Here is a 12,999-nt window from a genome sequence, read left to right on the forward strand (position 1 = left end):
CACCAAAGTAACCAGTGGATTGTATAGATTTGTGAAGTGCTGCTGGACCGAGTCCTACGTTAACAGGATTAGAACATCAGCCAAATGCCCGTCAGAGTGGCAGCATTGTTTGAAGCCATCCACTCATCCTCTCCCTGTTTTCCATCTGGAAATTTGTTCTTTATTAGGCTTTTATACTCAGAATGTGCTCTCTGTAGTTTTCTGCTCGTCTCTGCTGTCACTCAGCAGCTTTTTGACACGCATAAATTATCCACATTAAGGAGCATTTTGAAAGCTGCAGAGAGCAGAAAGGGATCAGTTAGTTTGGGGGCAAGAAGTAACGTGAGGTGGAGGTTGTATCCCATGCCCCCCAGAGGCTCATGTGAGCGGTAATTGGTGTAGTTAATGTGGGTCAGCGGTTGAGTGGAACCCCAGGGGTCAAAAGGAAAGTGGAGGGAAACAAAAAGGAACTGGAGTGACGGAGGAAGAGAAAGTGAGTCACTGTAAGCATCCGGCCTTGAGTGGAAGGGCTCGAGGTGTGGCTCTGTTGTAAACCCCCCCACTCACCCACCTGCCTCTTTTTCCCCTTGTAACAACCATGCTTCCACTCTGCTGGACTGCTTTTCCGTCACCCCACCTCCATCCTCAGTCCGCGCTGATTCAACCCCCTTCCCTCATACACATTTGTATCATACTGTTGTGAATCTGGATGTTTAAAAAGACCAAAGATTTTCGCACTTTTAGCAATCAGAAATTATGTAAATTTTCCACACGACTGATAGGTTAATTTTATCTCCAGAGACCTCCAAATACTACTCCAATAGATCAGTTCATTGCCAAACATATTTTAGGCTAATTGGATTGTAATTTATACTTTAAACATGTGCAAAAACAGATTAAGCATGGCAGAGACCGCACATATTTCTTTAGTTTTCTGGAACAAAGTGGATTAGCATTCACATGTAGTTCACTTGAGATAAAAAGGATCATCTGTTGTGCTGAAAATGTGCTTTTTTTGCAGCTGCACTACATTCAAAGTCAAAGAATAAATAGTCAAGACTTGAACAGTTTTTGCAGGATGTCACTCAGTTTTTAACGATACATCAGTTCCTCTTACGTATTGTGAAAAACATTTTTTTATAAAAAATGACTGGATGATCACATGATTGTGATGAATTTCTGGTCGATCACATTAGTCAGCTGTTACCATTTTTACCCGATCTTTTCCTGGTGTGCTTTTGTTTTTTAGGTTGCAGGAGTAGCTGAAGTTATGCAGCAGAATGACTAAACAAGGACCTGAGGGCAGCAAAATATACATGTCAGATATGACATGGATTTATCATCCAAAATGACGACATTGTTGAGAAGGAAAGTTATTCTACACTGGTTGGTAAAGATGGTTTAGGTATGCCCAAAGAGAAGCAGAGCAAATGAAGCTGGGGTCAGCAAGTGCCCTCAAACACCAGCAAGACAACAAGTCCGTTTAATCATTTAAAAAAAAAACAAAAAAAAAAAACATCCAAGTGATTAAAGGAAAATCATACAAATGCGAGAACCGTATGACAATTTGGTACAAAGTAGACCTCAGCGGTGAGTTGTTATCTTTGCAGCCATTGTGCCGTACAGTTTACAGTCTTAAACAGCTGTTTGCAGGTTAAACTATGGAGAAATATTTGGCGCCTTGACCCCCTTACAGATATAAACTATTCACACTGCACGCGTCTCCAATACTGCAAAACCTCAGCCTTAAAAAACAAGAACAGAATATACAAAAATGAGGTAAATGTTGCTTTAAAATAAGATAATGTATCTGCCAACAGAACAAGAACATTTGGCTTGTCAAGACTTCCCAAAACAAGGAAAATAACCTTAAAACAAGATGAATTCTCTGGCATAAAAACTAAGAATTATCTTACCTTTAAAAAAAAAAAAAAGCATTTTTATTTCAGTTTTTGCAGTGAAACTAGTTTGGTGTCATGTGGAGGCCTTTTTTGGCTTCAACCTGAGGTTTTATCATGATGTCATGAACAGGATGAGATGTCTCTTTTTACTCTTCTGGCTTTTGGTGTTTGGTCATGACAGATAAAACTGGACAAAAAGTTCAGCTATTTTTAAAATTAGACATGAGACTGAGGAAGTTTGTGCTTTTGTCTAAATAAAGATGTTTTGGATGTCTTATCAGAGGAAGCATCACATTAATATGTGTACTGGAGATTAGTTAAGCCATACAAATAAAAATGTCATTTATCTTTTTAAAGGTTTGTGTAAAGCTTTCAGATTAACCTTAATTTGCTCAAAATTACCTTACATCTCAGAAAATATTACAAAAGTATTGAAAAAAAATTTCTAAACTCCTCCATCTGGTTTTCAGAGTTCATACCCTTCAAACCACATAGATTTTGGTATTCATCAGTGTTTTTTTATGGCCACTCAGTGGTGTGCAGTCTTTTTTTTTTTTTTATCACACAAGAACTCTGAAACGAAGCACCAACGATGTAAGAACCATTAAAAAGAAGTTAGGGACAGTTTCTCCATGCGGTAGGGGGAAAAAAAAACTGTCTAATGAAAGTCTTCAAAGTAGATTAACTGGTGCTCCAGCTGTGATGACCCCCCCACCTGCTGTGTGGCAGGGGACAATGGGTATTCTCTTTTTAATTAAGAGTTACAATAAAAAAAAAAAAAATTACAACAATGACTTAATGGTTCACAGAAATTAAAATTGAAGGGCAGAAGCTGATCTTATTTTCAGAATCCGACACTAAGAAGAAAACCTGGCATGAAGACGTAAAAGAGGGCTTTATAGTCTCCGTATGTAGAAGAGAAGCTGCGTCGGTTTCACAGCAGCTGGTAGAAAATGACGAGATTATCAAACATCTGGTTGCAAATAACACACAGCACATATGAAGCTAGAGGAAACCTGTCAGGAAATGACGGCTCCTGTTTATGTTTTCGGGCTGCTTGCGTGGACGAGGAACATAGATGCTGAGCAGAATCAGTTCAGGAGATCTTTTCTTGCCAGGTCCTGTTTGGCTCTCAGCAGTTCAGCCAGCATGACCCGCTGCGGCGCAGCAGCACACGATGCCCTTTATCCGCTGTCTAACTATAGAAGGTCACTTGGAGCTGAGGGGTGGCCCCTTTTGTTGTGCTTTTATCACAGCTTTAAGGGGACCATGAGAGCACCGCGTTGGGCCAGATTTGGAATAAAACGCTGAAATTCAGCACCTCAACGTGTGCCCCCTTCAGCTCCTCTGCAGCTCCGCTGTCTGGAGCAGAAAAGTCAGGTCGACCTGTTTGAGGAGGTGGATGTGTTGACAGAGGCGGGTGGGGTGGGGGGGGGGCATGCATCTTCACTCAGTCAAAGGCCCCCTTCAACAGCCATGAAGCATTCATGAACAGGCATCTCCCTCCTCTGCTCTCTATTCCACTCACAACCTCCTTTTCTTCCGCCTCTTCTTCTTCTGTCTGTTTGGTGTTGCGCTCCCACTGCCCTTCTTCCTCGTGTCCTTTCCACCTGTCTTACTGTCTGTCTGTTACACACATCCACACACACACACACACACACGCACACACATCACCTTCTAATAGATTTCTTCACCTCAGTTGGAGTGTGTCTCTAGTGTGTTTTTTTCAGAGTCCCTTTTCAACACCACAAACAGAGTGGATCTCCTCGCTCTGAGGCTTGTCTTTCTCCACGTAAATGTTTATGCTGCAAAAAAAACACAAAATAGGGAGACACAAGTGGATGGTAGAAGTATTTATGCCCAGCCTGCAGCACCTTTTCGCACGCTCAGGGTTGCCATTCGGCGTTAATGAGAAGCGTGCATGCAGACACACTCAGGATGTATGTTCTCTCATTGGCTGGATGGAGTTTTTATGTGTTTTTGAGTTGCGAGTGTGCTGACTCCTAAACAGGTGGAGCTGGAACACTGCGGGGAATGTGTGTGTGTGAGGTCCACTCCTCTGCTCTTTGATCCTCATCTTGACAGCTCACCACCTGGGACGATCCGCCACATGCCGCATGGCTCCCAGGCCCCGGCTACACCTTGGGAATCACAACACGCTGTGGCTAGCGCAGCTTAACAGCCAACCCTCCCCTGCACATTTTATGCCGTCAGAATCACTAATGCTAACACCAAAAGCTAACTCTCCCTTATACAGATATGAGGGAAATGCCTCTGGAATCATAATGCGGTGTGTGCAGCTAGCGGCTAACCCTCATACACTCTTACCAGAATTGCAAATAGCACACAAGGGGCCAAAGCTTGAACACAGGTGCAATTGGAATTATAATGAAATAATAATGTACAATACTGAGGCAATGTTAAAAAGCTCCCCTCTGAATTGCCTTCATGTGCAGCAAGCATGCAGGAAGTGTACAGTTTAAAGTTAATGTGCCTCACATGGCAGTCACGTTGCCAGCCTCCTGTCAGAAACACTCAGCTTCCACAGGAAAAAACCTGTGTGGTGTTAATATGTTAACGTGTTTTATGAGGAACTAACATGTTTCAGAAAGGGTTCATAATTACCATTAACTATTTGAGCTTTAGAGGGGATAATCAGTATTTGTGTAATGATGGCTCTGTTGTAAATTTTGCTAGAAAAATGTCCTTTTTGTAGCCTGGGCTTTACAATTTAAAGACCATTTGATATGAAGTGAAAGACAGCATGAAGGTCGCTGGTTCAAGTCTTAAACAGCGGAGGGGTTTGAACAGAGGCTGCATGATGTGTGGAGTTTTTTCCCTGTTAATGGTTTGGCTCTCTCCAGGTACTCTGGCTTCCTCCCACAGTGCAAAGACATTTATGTTGCGTTAATTGTCATTAAATTCTCCGTAGGATGAACGTGAGAGGTTGTTTCTCTCTGTGTGTTGGTCCTGCAGTGGACTGGTCACCTCTCCAGGGTGTACCTGTCTGTCACCTGCTAATTGCTGGGATAAACTCCAGGTTTCTTGCAACCCTGAAATGAACCAAGTGGTTAAGATACAGATTTTTTTGGTTTGTTTTTTTTTTCCCCTAGACAAAATCACTTTTGAGACATAATGTTTAAAATTCTACAGACACCAGAAATCTCATGTAGAATCTGACAACACCCCCAGGTGTTACTCCTCGTATACACAATCAAATTCTAACTATCTAAGCGACAACTTCCTTTGGACCAAAGTGAAGCCTGTGTAGAAGTGTCAAAAATTGCAGTTTCCCCTTCATCCACTAGGGGCTCTGAATCAGAGCAAATCTCCATAGACTCCCATGTTAAAAAGACCAACTTCACAGTAGGAATAAACATGTTTACAGCCTGGTATAAAGAATATCTTACGTTTAATAGGTCACAATAAAGAGGTTTACCTTCATGACAACTGTGGGGTGAGTGAATTCTTATAACGCATACATTTAGCAGTAATTTAATCTCAAAATTTGGCATAATCAGAGGCATTTGCTTTTGATTTGCAGGTACCTATTATCCAGCTACAAGAAGGCAGAATGTAGCACATCATGGATTTTAGCCAGTTAACAGCGCACCAAACCTCTGTCAGCTGGTTAGCTCCAGGTTAGCTCTTAGCGACAGGCAAGTCGGACTTTGATAGATGTCAATCATTAACCCTCGTGATGACAGCCCCCTTTCAGCTCTACCTCTTTGCCCATTTTTGTATTTGCTGGTTGCAATGACATGTGTGACACTGCCAAAATGGTGACGTGGGAATCGTCCAATGAGCTTCACTTCTGCTTTTCATTAAGCTACAGGTGACGTCATGGAGGCTCTGCCCATCTTTTATATACAGTCTGTGATTCTAACAAATATTCAGTGTAAAAGTTTAACTGTGTAAACTTCAGATGTTCACGTGCAAATAAATGTGACGGATTTTTATGTAGTTCTAAATCAACTATAAATACCATGTTCTTGGTCACAATGCATCGTTTATAAATCATCACCTCACCAACTGCCTACATAGGTGATATTTGTCCAATAATGCTGAAGAAACACTGATAAAACTTGGGATTCGGCTCCAATTTAAAAAAAAAAAAAAAAAAAAAAAAGGAAACAATGGAGGATCATCGGAAAATGAACAACTATTGAGGAAAAAAAGTATAATTGTCTGTTTGCATTTACAAAACTTGCTTTACTTTTCACATTTAATCATCACTTTAGTTGTAATAATCAAATATTTTCTAAAATCTCGTCATCATTTATACAAACGAGTGTAAAAGATTTATTAAAATGACATCTTTCAGATTTTTCTGTCACAGTAAATTTAAAAAGGATCTTTTCGTGGTGGAAACACTTGATGAACACAGTATTTTTATTTAGTATTCTATGAGCCAAAAGATGCCGTTTGAGTGGGAGTATGCAGGAGCCAGGATGTGGCAAGAGATGAATTCACCTTTTTGGCTAATTAGGCTCCAAATAAAAGACCAATGAAGTTCTGCACAATGACTCATTATTGAGTCATTTGTGTTGGAGCAGGGATACACTGAAAACCTGCAGGACTGCAGCCCTCGTAGGACCAGACTGAGAAGCCCCTGGGATAGGAGACAACTTTTTAAGTCTGAAGAAGCTAGGGAAGGAGTAGGGAGAAAGGGAGTCATTCTGCAGAAAGGATGACAGAACACAAGTGAATTTAAATGAATAAGGATCAGACTGATGCAAAAACTTAGCAAGAATGTGATTGGTCCAGGTTAGTGACATCAGAATTAAGAGTGAGGTGCCAGCAAATGGAACCATAAATGACAGAGAAGCAGGAGGAAAGACATCAGGAAGCAAGGATCAGATCTGTATTGTTGAACTTTATTTGGCTTCCTATCAGTAACGGTGGATGTGTCCATTTTTTTATTTACAATCTATGGTTTCGAACCCGTCTCAGGTCTTCTAATCTGCACATCTTCCGTCTATGGACTGCATGTAAAAAAACCAGAGTATTATCAGAGACCCCCTCTGTCCAGCTCACTCTCTGCTCAGACATAAACAGTACGGGTACAACCTGAGAAACAGCATCATAACCCACAGAACTCGCTTTTTCAACAGCTTCTTCCCGGCCACAGTCAGACTGAGGGCTAAAAACATGGAGCTTCACAAAATAATCAAACACTAAGTCACTTTAGCAACGTGAGCAATATATAATCCATGATTGCCTGCAGATTTTTCCTGGTTGGCATGTTATCTACTATTTCAGGAGTGCAATATTCTGACTTTTTTTCTTTTTTTCCTTCTTTCATAAGTGTAACATGTTGCATAGTGTCTTCTTGTTGTAGATATTTGTATTTTTTATACTTAATTTTAATGTACTTACTTTTTTTTTCTATTTTGTTTTTAAATACCTGCATCTGATGACCCTGAGAGCACTGCACAAGATTCCCAATGTAGCTGGACTGTCTGCAGAAATGGCGATTTAAAAACCTTGAACTTTGCACAGATGTTGGGTTTTAATGTTGGGTTGACTTTGACATGTCTTAATTTACACACAAATGCTTTTACATTGCTCAAAGCTGATCATTTGAAAGGCTCTTCCTAAAATGACAACAATGCAAACCAGTGATGTGTTGTCAGGGTAATGGTAAATGGTGAATGGACTTGTGCTTATACAGCGCTTTTCCAGTCCTGCCAACCACTCAAAGCACTTCACGTGACTTATCAATCCTGCTCTGCCTTTTCCTTTCATATTGTAGGAACGTTGTGTTTGCACATGTGCAGTCCGTTCCCCCATGTAAAATCATACGTAATAAGGCAAACCGCTACGCTGTCTTTTTACGTTGCTGCACGATACCAGTGGTCTACGGACGTTGGTTGATATTCTCACTGGAGGAATGAGCCTGCAATGTCTTTCTTTTGAGGAAAAATGTCAACAAGCGCGATTAGTTGTCATGGCAAACAAAGTTACATAGTCTGGAGGACTGCTATTTAATCATTTCGCTAGTGTGACAAGTTTTAATGGTGTCTTACGGTCTTGATTGTGTTAGATTAAGCAGAACTTACCTGTCTGCACATTTAAATGATCGTTTGTGTGTTTGACACAGTTTTCGACTGTCTGCCTGCTGAACTCGAGAGTTTCACAGCACATGCCTGATGTAAACTGTCTATAAACTCTGAGTCGATTCTCAGAGCAGAAAAAAAAGCATTTAGTTGGTTTTGTAGCAGCAGCATTTTTGTAAGTTTTGGTGGAGAGACAGAACATGAATAAAGGAAGAAACCATTCAGTTTTCCTGCAGATCAAAATAAGTGAAAAACAGCTTTGACCTTGATGGAAGATGTAGTCTTTGAGCACTTCTGTTAACAAGAAGCAGCTCTTCTGGGAGCAGGAGGTGAAGGTTTGCATTATAGATAGTTACAATCTGCTATGAAACGCAAAGATAAAGAGGATAATGACTGATTTTCCTTTTAGATGAGTCCTTCATGGACTTCCTGTCCTTTCTGTATTTTAAAGCAAAAGAACCTGCATACAGTGTTGACTATCTATGCAAGTCTTTCTTAAAATATTTAATTTGTAAAAACAACAAAAAGTTACATAATAAGTTAATTTCCATATTTAGAAGTTTAATCCTGTCACTTTATTTTCATGAGAATGCTTTACTCTTAGTTTTTTAGAGCTTTTATTTCCCTTTTATCTAAGTTGAAAGCAATCTATGGATGTTTTTTTTCATCCTAATCCTCTCCAAGTCCAGTTTTTTCTCATAATAATGCAAAACAAAGCTAATGCAGCTCTGCAAAAAGTCTGCATTATGAGAAAACCACCACTTCAGCTTTGAGTTATGCGTCTGTTGACCATATCAGTTCCCACATGCACTGAATTATATCATTTCTACTCAGCGATAGGCTGTCAGTCATGACTAATTTCTCCTCTTATCTCACTGCTTTCAACCAGTGGAAGCTGGTGGGAATCTCTTGGTGGTAAATTGGTGCTGATGGTTGAATCTGCAGGCTTGGGGTTTAGTGAAGTGACACACCGAGCTGCCTTTAACACTGGGGGTCATAGAAGAAAAGCCTAAGCTGAATGTTATCCCTGTTAATACACAGGCACTGCACCATCCGAATCACAACACCAATCACGTTGCTGACGCTAGGCTGAGGGCCAACTATTCAACAGCCCTGGCACCCAGAGGACACCGCAGGAATTCAGATCCATTACGCTCCCAGGCTCATCAAAGGGACTCTGGGATTCGGATGCTAAACCTGCTCCAGATGCTCACTGTTGGATTTCACTAAGATGCACTGCAGGGCAAGTGTCATAAGGGCTGACGCCTGTGATACGGGCAACAAAACCGCAACCAGTCTGCCTCATTCACACTGATTTGATTTGTGTCGTAAACACAATGGGGAGGACAACAAAGCAGATGTAAACAATGGAGCTCTCTGCTCGTCTCTGGACCAATAAATAGACTGCGAAATTAACAGATAGGCAAAACTGGAAGCAGCAGCATGAAACATATGAACCTGCAGCAGTTTGTGGGAGGATGTTGATGCCAGAGCATCACCTGTGGCTCCACGTCCCACTCCATATTCTCTTCCCTAATCAGGTGAACTCATGAAGCGTAAAGTTCTTAATGTGTGACAAGGTTAACATGTCACATGTTAACATGTTGGTGAGTTCTCTGGCATTTCTAGGAACACAGTCTAACACGGGGCACCCTGGAAGACACTCATCTTCTATAGAAAGTTTTAAGCCCTCATAAGACTTTTACCTCTTAGGCCTTGTTTGTAATCTCTCTGCTGCTTTCGTACACGGGCGATGCTATTTGGTTCGATGAGAGTTGAGGCCGTGCATGTTTTCCATGTATCCCTGCTCATTAGGGGTGGGAAAATTGAATTGAAAAATCAAATATTGTGTTTTTTTTGCTTCACAATTATAAAATCAATTATTTTTTTGTTAAAAAAATCGATTATTTTTCCAAAAAAAAAAAAAAAAAGTCATTATAAAATTAATCCTTTTTATTGTTTTTATTGATCTTTTTACTTGTCATCTTTGGCATTATAGCAGCAGAATGATGGTCTGGCTACTGTGTTGTTTTTTTCCTCATTGAAATCAAGAAAAATGACGAGCTAAATGTTTTGTACTTTTTTTTAATTTTGTTTTTTATCTACAAAACTCAGCAATATTGAAGATTATTGAGAATTGCAGTTTAAATCAAATCAACACAAAAAATCTGAATCGAATCAGGACAAATGCATATCGTTACAGCCCTGCTGCTCATGGTGCAGAAGTTCATAGACTGTGGGATCCATGTCGCATCAGTCACGTGTGTTGTAGCAGGGAAACATGGAAAACTGCAGGACTGCAGCCCTCCTGGGTTTGAACTAAGTTCTACCTGGTCAAAACAGTCCTTTTTAAACCAAGCATGATATTTACCTGCCATTGAGCTGTTTCAGGTCCAAACAACAATTCGTGTACATGTGATTCTTTGCATCCTCTGTACAGCCTCTCCTTTCTTTCATGTGTGGGTTTGGGTGTGTATAAGTTAGTGATCATGTGCGCACCTCATTAAATGTGGACCTAGGTGTGGTTGCTGGAATGGAAACTGAATTGAATGGATTTGATGCTTTCACCAACTGGATTTAACTTCAAGAAGGAAATGAAAATCATGTTTTAACACAAGTCAAGCTGTAGAAACATCTATGTTTACTCAGTTTTTTCACTTCTCAAATTCCCAAATAACAAGAACCTCCTAATAGCAACATCAAAATGGAAACAAGAGACTAAATGAGTGAGTTAGTGTGAGCAGTAAATACACGAATGACTGCTTTTGTTGAGAGAATGAGTGACAAAGCAACTGTTCCCAGATTACTCGAGGATTAATGAGAAAAGCTTTTCTTCGCCACTTTTCTCTCCCCGTCTCTTTGCTTGTTTGTGCACATGCATCTCCATGTGCGCACACTTCCTCCAGGCTCAAGTCATCAAGCATTGAAACAAATCCAAAAGCCTTCTCCCCATTTCCACCAGGAGGTTTCGTCCTTAACATTCACTCAGCGTCTGCCAGTGTCGACAGGTGATGCCAAGCAGATGAATAGAAAAAAAGCTCAGTGTTGTTCCTTGTGCTCATCCCTCCCCTGTCTGTTTCTCTCTGTTTCCCCAGGCTGCTGTTTTGTCACGTTTTACACAAGGAAAGCTGCCCTTGAAGCCCAGAATGCACTGCATAACATAAAGACCTTAACAGGGGTGAGTGCGTGTCCTCGATTCCTCTCTGCTCACTTTCTCCTCTAATCACACACTCACAGCAGCATCCTAAGGCGACCTCGCCCAAACCTGTGTTTTCTCTGTGAGTGCAGCAGTGTGCACTGCTGCCACAGCGCATTTGCAAGCGTGAGTGACCGATTGTGTGAGCAGGTGAGCAACTGACTGTCAGAGTTGGTTTGTGTGAGAAAGCGTTGAGTTGATGGGCGAAGAAGCACATGTTCGAGTTGCCCGATGGGATTTTCTTGTAAACAAATAGTCTTGTTCACATTCATTGCTCTTACCATGAAGGCCTGGAACCATCCTGAGGGTCTTTTCTGGTGAGTTTTGATGTTTCTGTAAATTCTATCAATTACACCAAATGTTTTCTTGACAATTTATTTTTTTTTAAAAATGGATGCTTATTACTTTCACACTGTAGTGTTGGAAGCAGCTCGAGCTCTTCAACTAAATACTATATTGGTTTAAAATGCTTCAATCAGGAGTGTGCAGGAGCTTTGTTAAGACATTGTGAATCAACTCCAACATCAGAGTCAATTATATGAACATGATTACATACAATATATGTCCATATGCAGTATCTTGCATTTGTATGTCACCAGGTATGGCATATAAGGACCACTCTGGGTAGTTCAACTTTATTTATTTGTATAGCGCCACTTCACAACAATGTTGTCACAGGACACTTTACATACACAAATCAACATACACATCATTTCGAGTCAATTCATACATATCCTATAATAGAAACCAACTGATTGCATCGAGTCATGACTTCGATCCAATCCCCCATCCTGAGCTGCACGCGGCGACAGTGAGAAGGAAAAAACTCTCCTTTAACAGGATGAAAACCTCCGGCAGAACCCGGCTCAGGGAGGGCAGCCATCTGCCTCGACTGGTTGGGGTGGAGACGACAGGAAAGACAGATCAACATGTACAACTGCACTTATTCAGGAAGACCTGCGGAAAAAAGGAGATTAGTTACCACAAATAGTCCAGATTCTTCTAAGACTTGGAGAAATATCCCCTACAAACACATCAGGATTCTGGCCCTTTCTGTATCTGGACCCAGATACTTCCGGACATGATCACAGTTCATATTAGGAGCTCAATATATGACAAAACTCAGACGTACACAATATGTGTCCTCTTATTGCCATATATTACTTGATACAAAACTTGTCTCAATATGCACCAGAAATGGTCCAGATCTCGTTCTTTCGGTCACGACCCACAGCTCATGACCATAGGTGAGGGTAGGAACGTAGATCGACTGGTAAATCGAGAGCTTCACCTTCTGGCTTAGCTCCTTCTTCACCACGACAGACCGGCGCAGAGCCCACATTACTGCAGACGCCGCACCGATCCGTCTGTCGATCTCGCGCTCCATCCTTCCCTCACTCGTGAACAAGACCCCGAGATATTTAAACTCCTCCACTTGAGGCAGGACCTGAATCGCTCAAGCGAGAGCTGGAGTTCACGACCAGATGAAGCCAACAGGACAACGTAATCCGCAAAAAGCAGGGACCCAATCCTGAGGCCACCAAGTTGGATCCCCTCAACACCTCGGCTGCGCCTAGAAATTCTGTCCATATAAGTTATGAACAGAATCGGTGATAAAGGGCAGCCTTGGCGGAGTCCAACCCTCACCGGAAACGAATCCGACTTACTACCGGCAATGCGGACCAAGCTCTGACACCTGTCGTACAGGGACCGGACAGCTCGTACAAGGGGGTCCGGTACCCCATACTCCCAGAGTACCCCCCACAGGAGCCCCCGGGGGACACGGTCGAATGCCTTCTCCAGGTCCACAAAGCACATGTAGACTGGTTGGGCAAACTCCCATGCCCCCCCCAGGACCCCAGAG

The 12,999-nt window shown here is 41.6% G+C and overlaps 1 protein-coding gene across 6 annotated transcripts in view; it reads left to right on the forward strand.

Annotated features, from left to right (window-relative positions):
* celf2 (cugbp, Elav-like family member 2) overlaps window positions 1-12,999 on the forward strand; it is a 262,520-nt gene that overhangs the window by 164,132 nt on the left and 85,389 nt on the right. For all 6 annotated transcript variants that reach the window (XM_079263083.1, XM_079263084.1, XM_079263086.1 and 3 more), the window contains one exon: window positions 11,035-11,117. In XM_079263083.1, the coding sequence (XP_079119209.1) occupies window positions 11,035-11,117 (83 nt within the window). The remainder of the gene's footprint in view (window positions 1-11,034; window positions 11,118-12,999) is intronic.

Source organism: Telmatherina bonti (assembly GCF_933228915.1).
Source record: "Telmatherina bonti genome assembly, chromosome: 23".
Lineage (NCBI taxonomy): Eukaryota > Metazoa > Chordata > Actinopteri > Atheriniformes > Telmatherinidae > Telmatherina > Telmatherina bonti.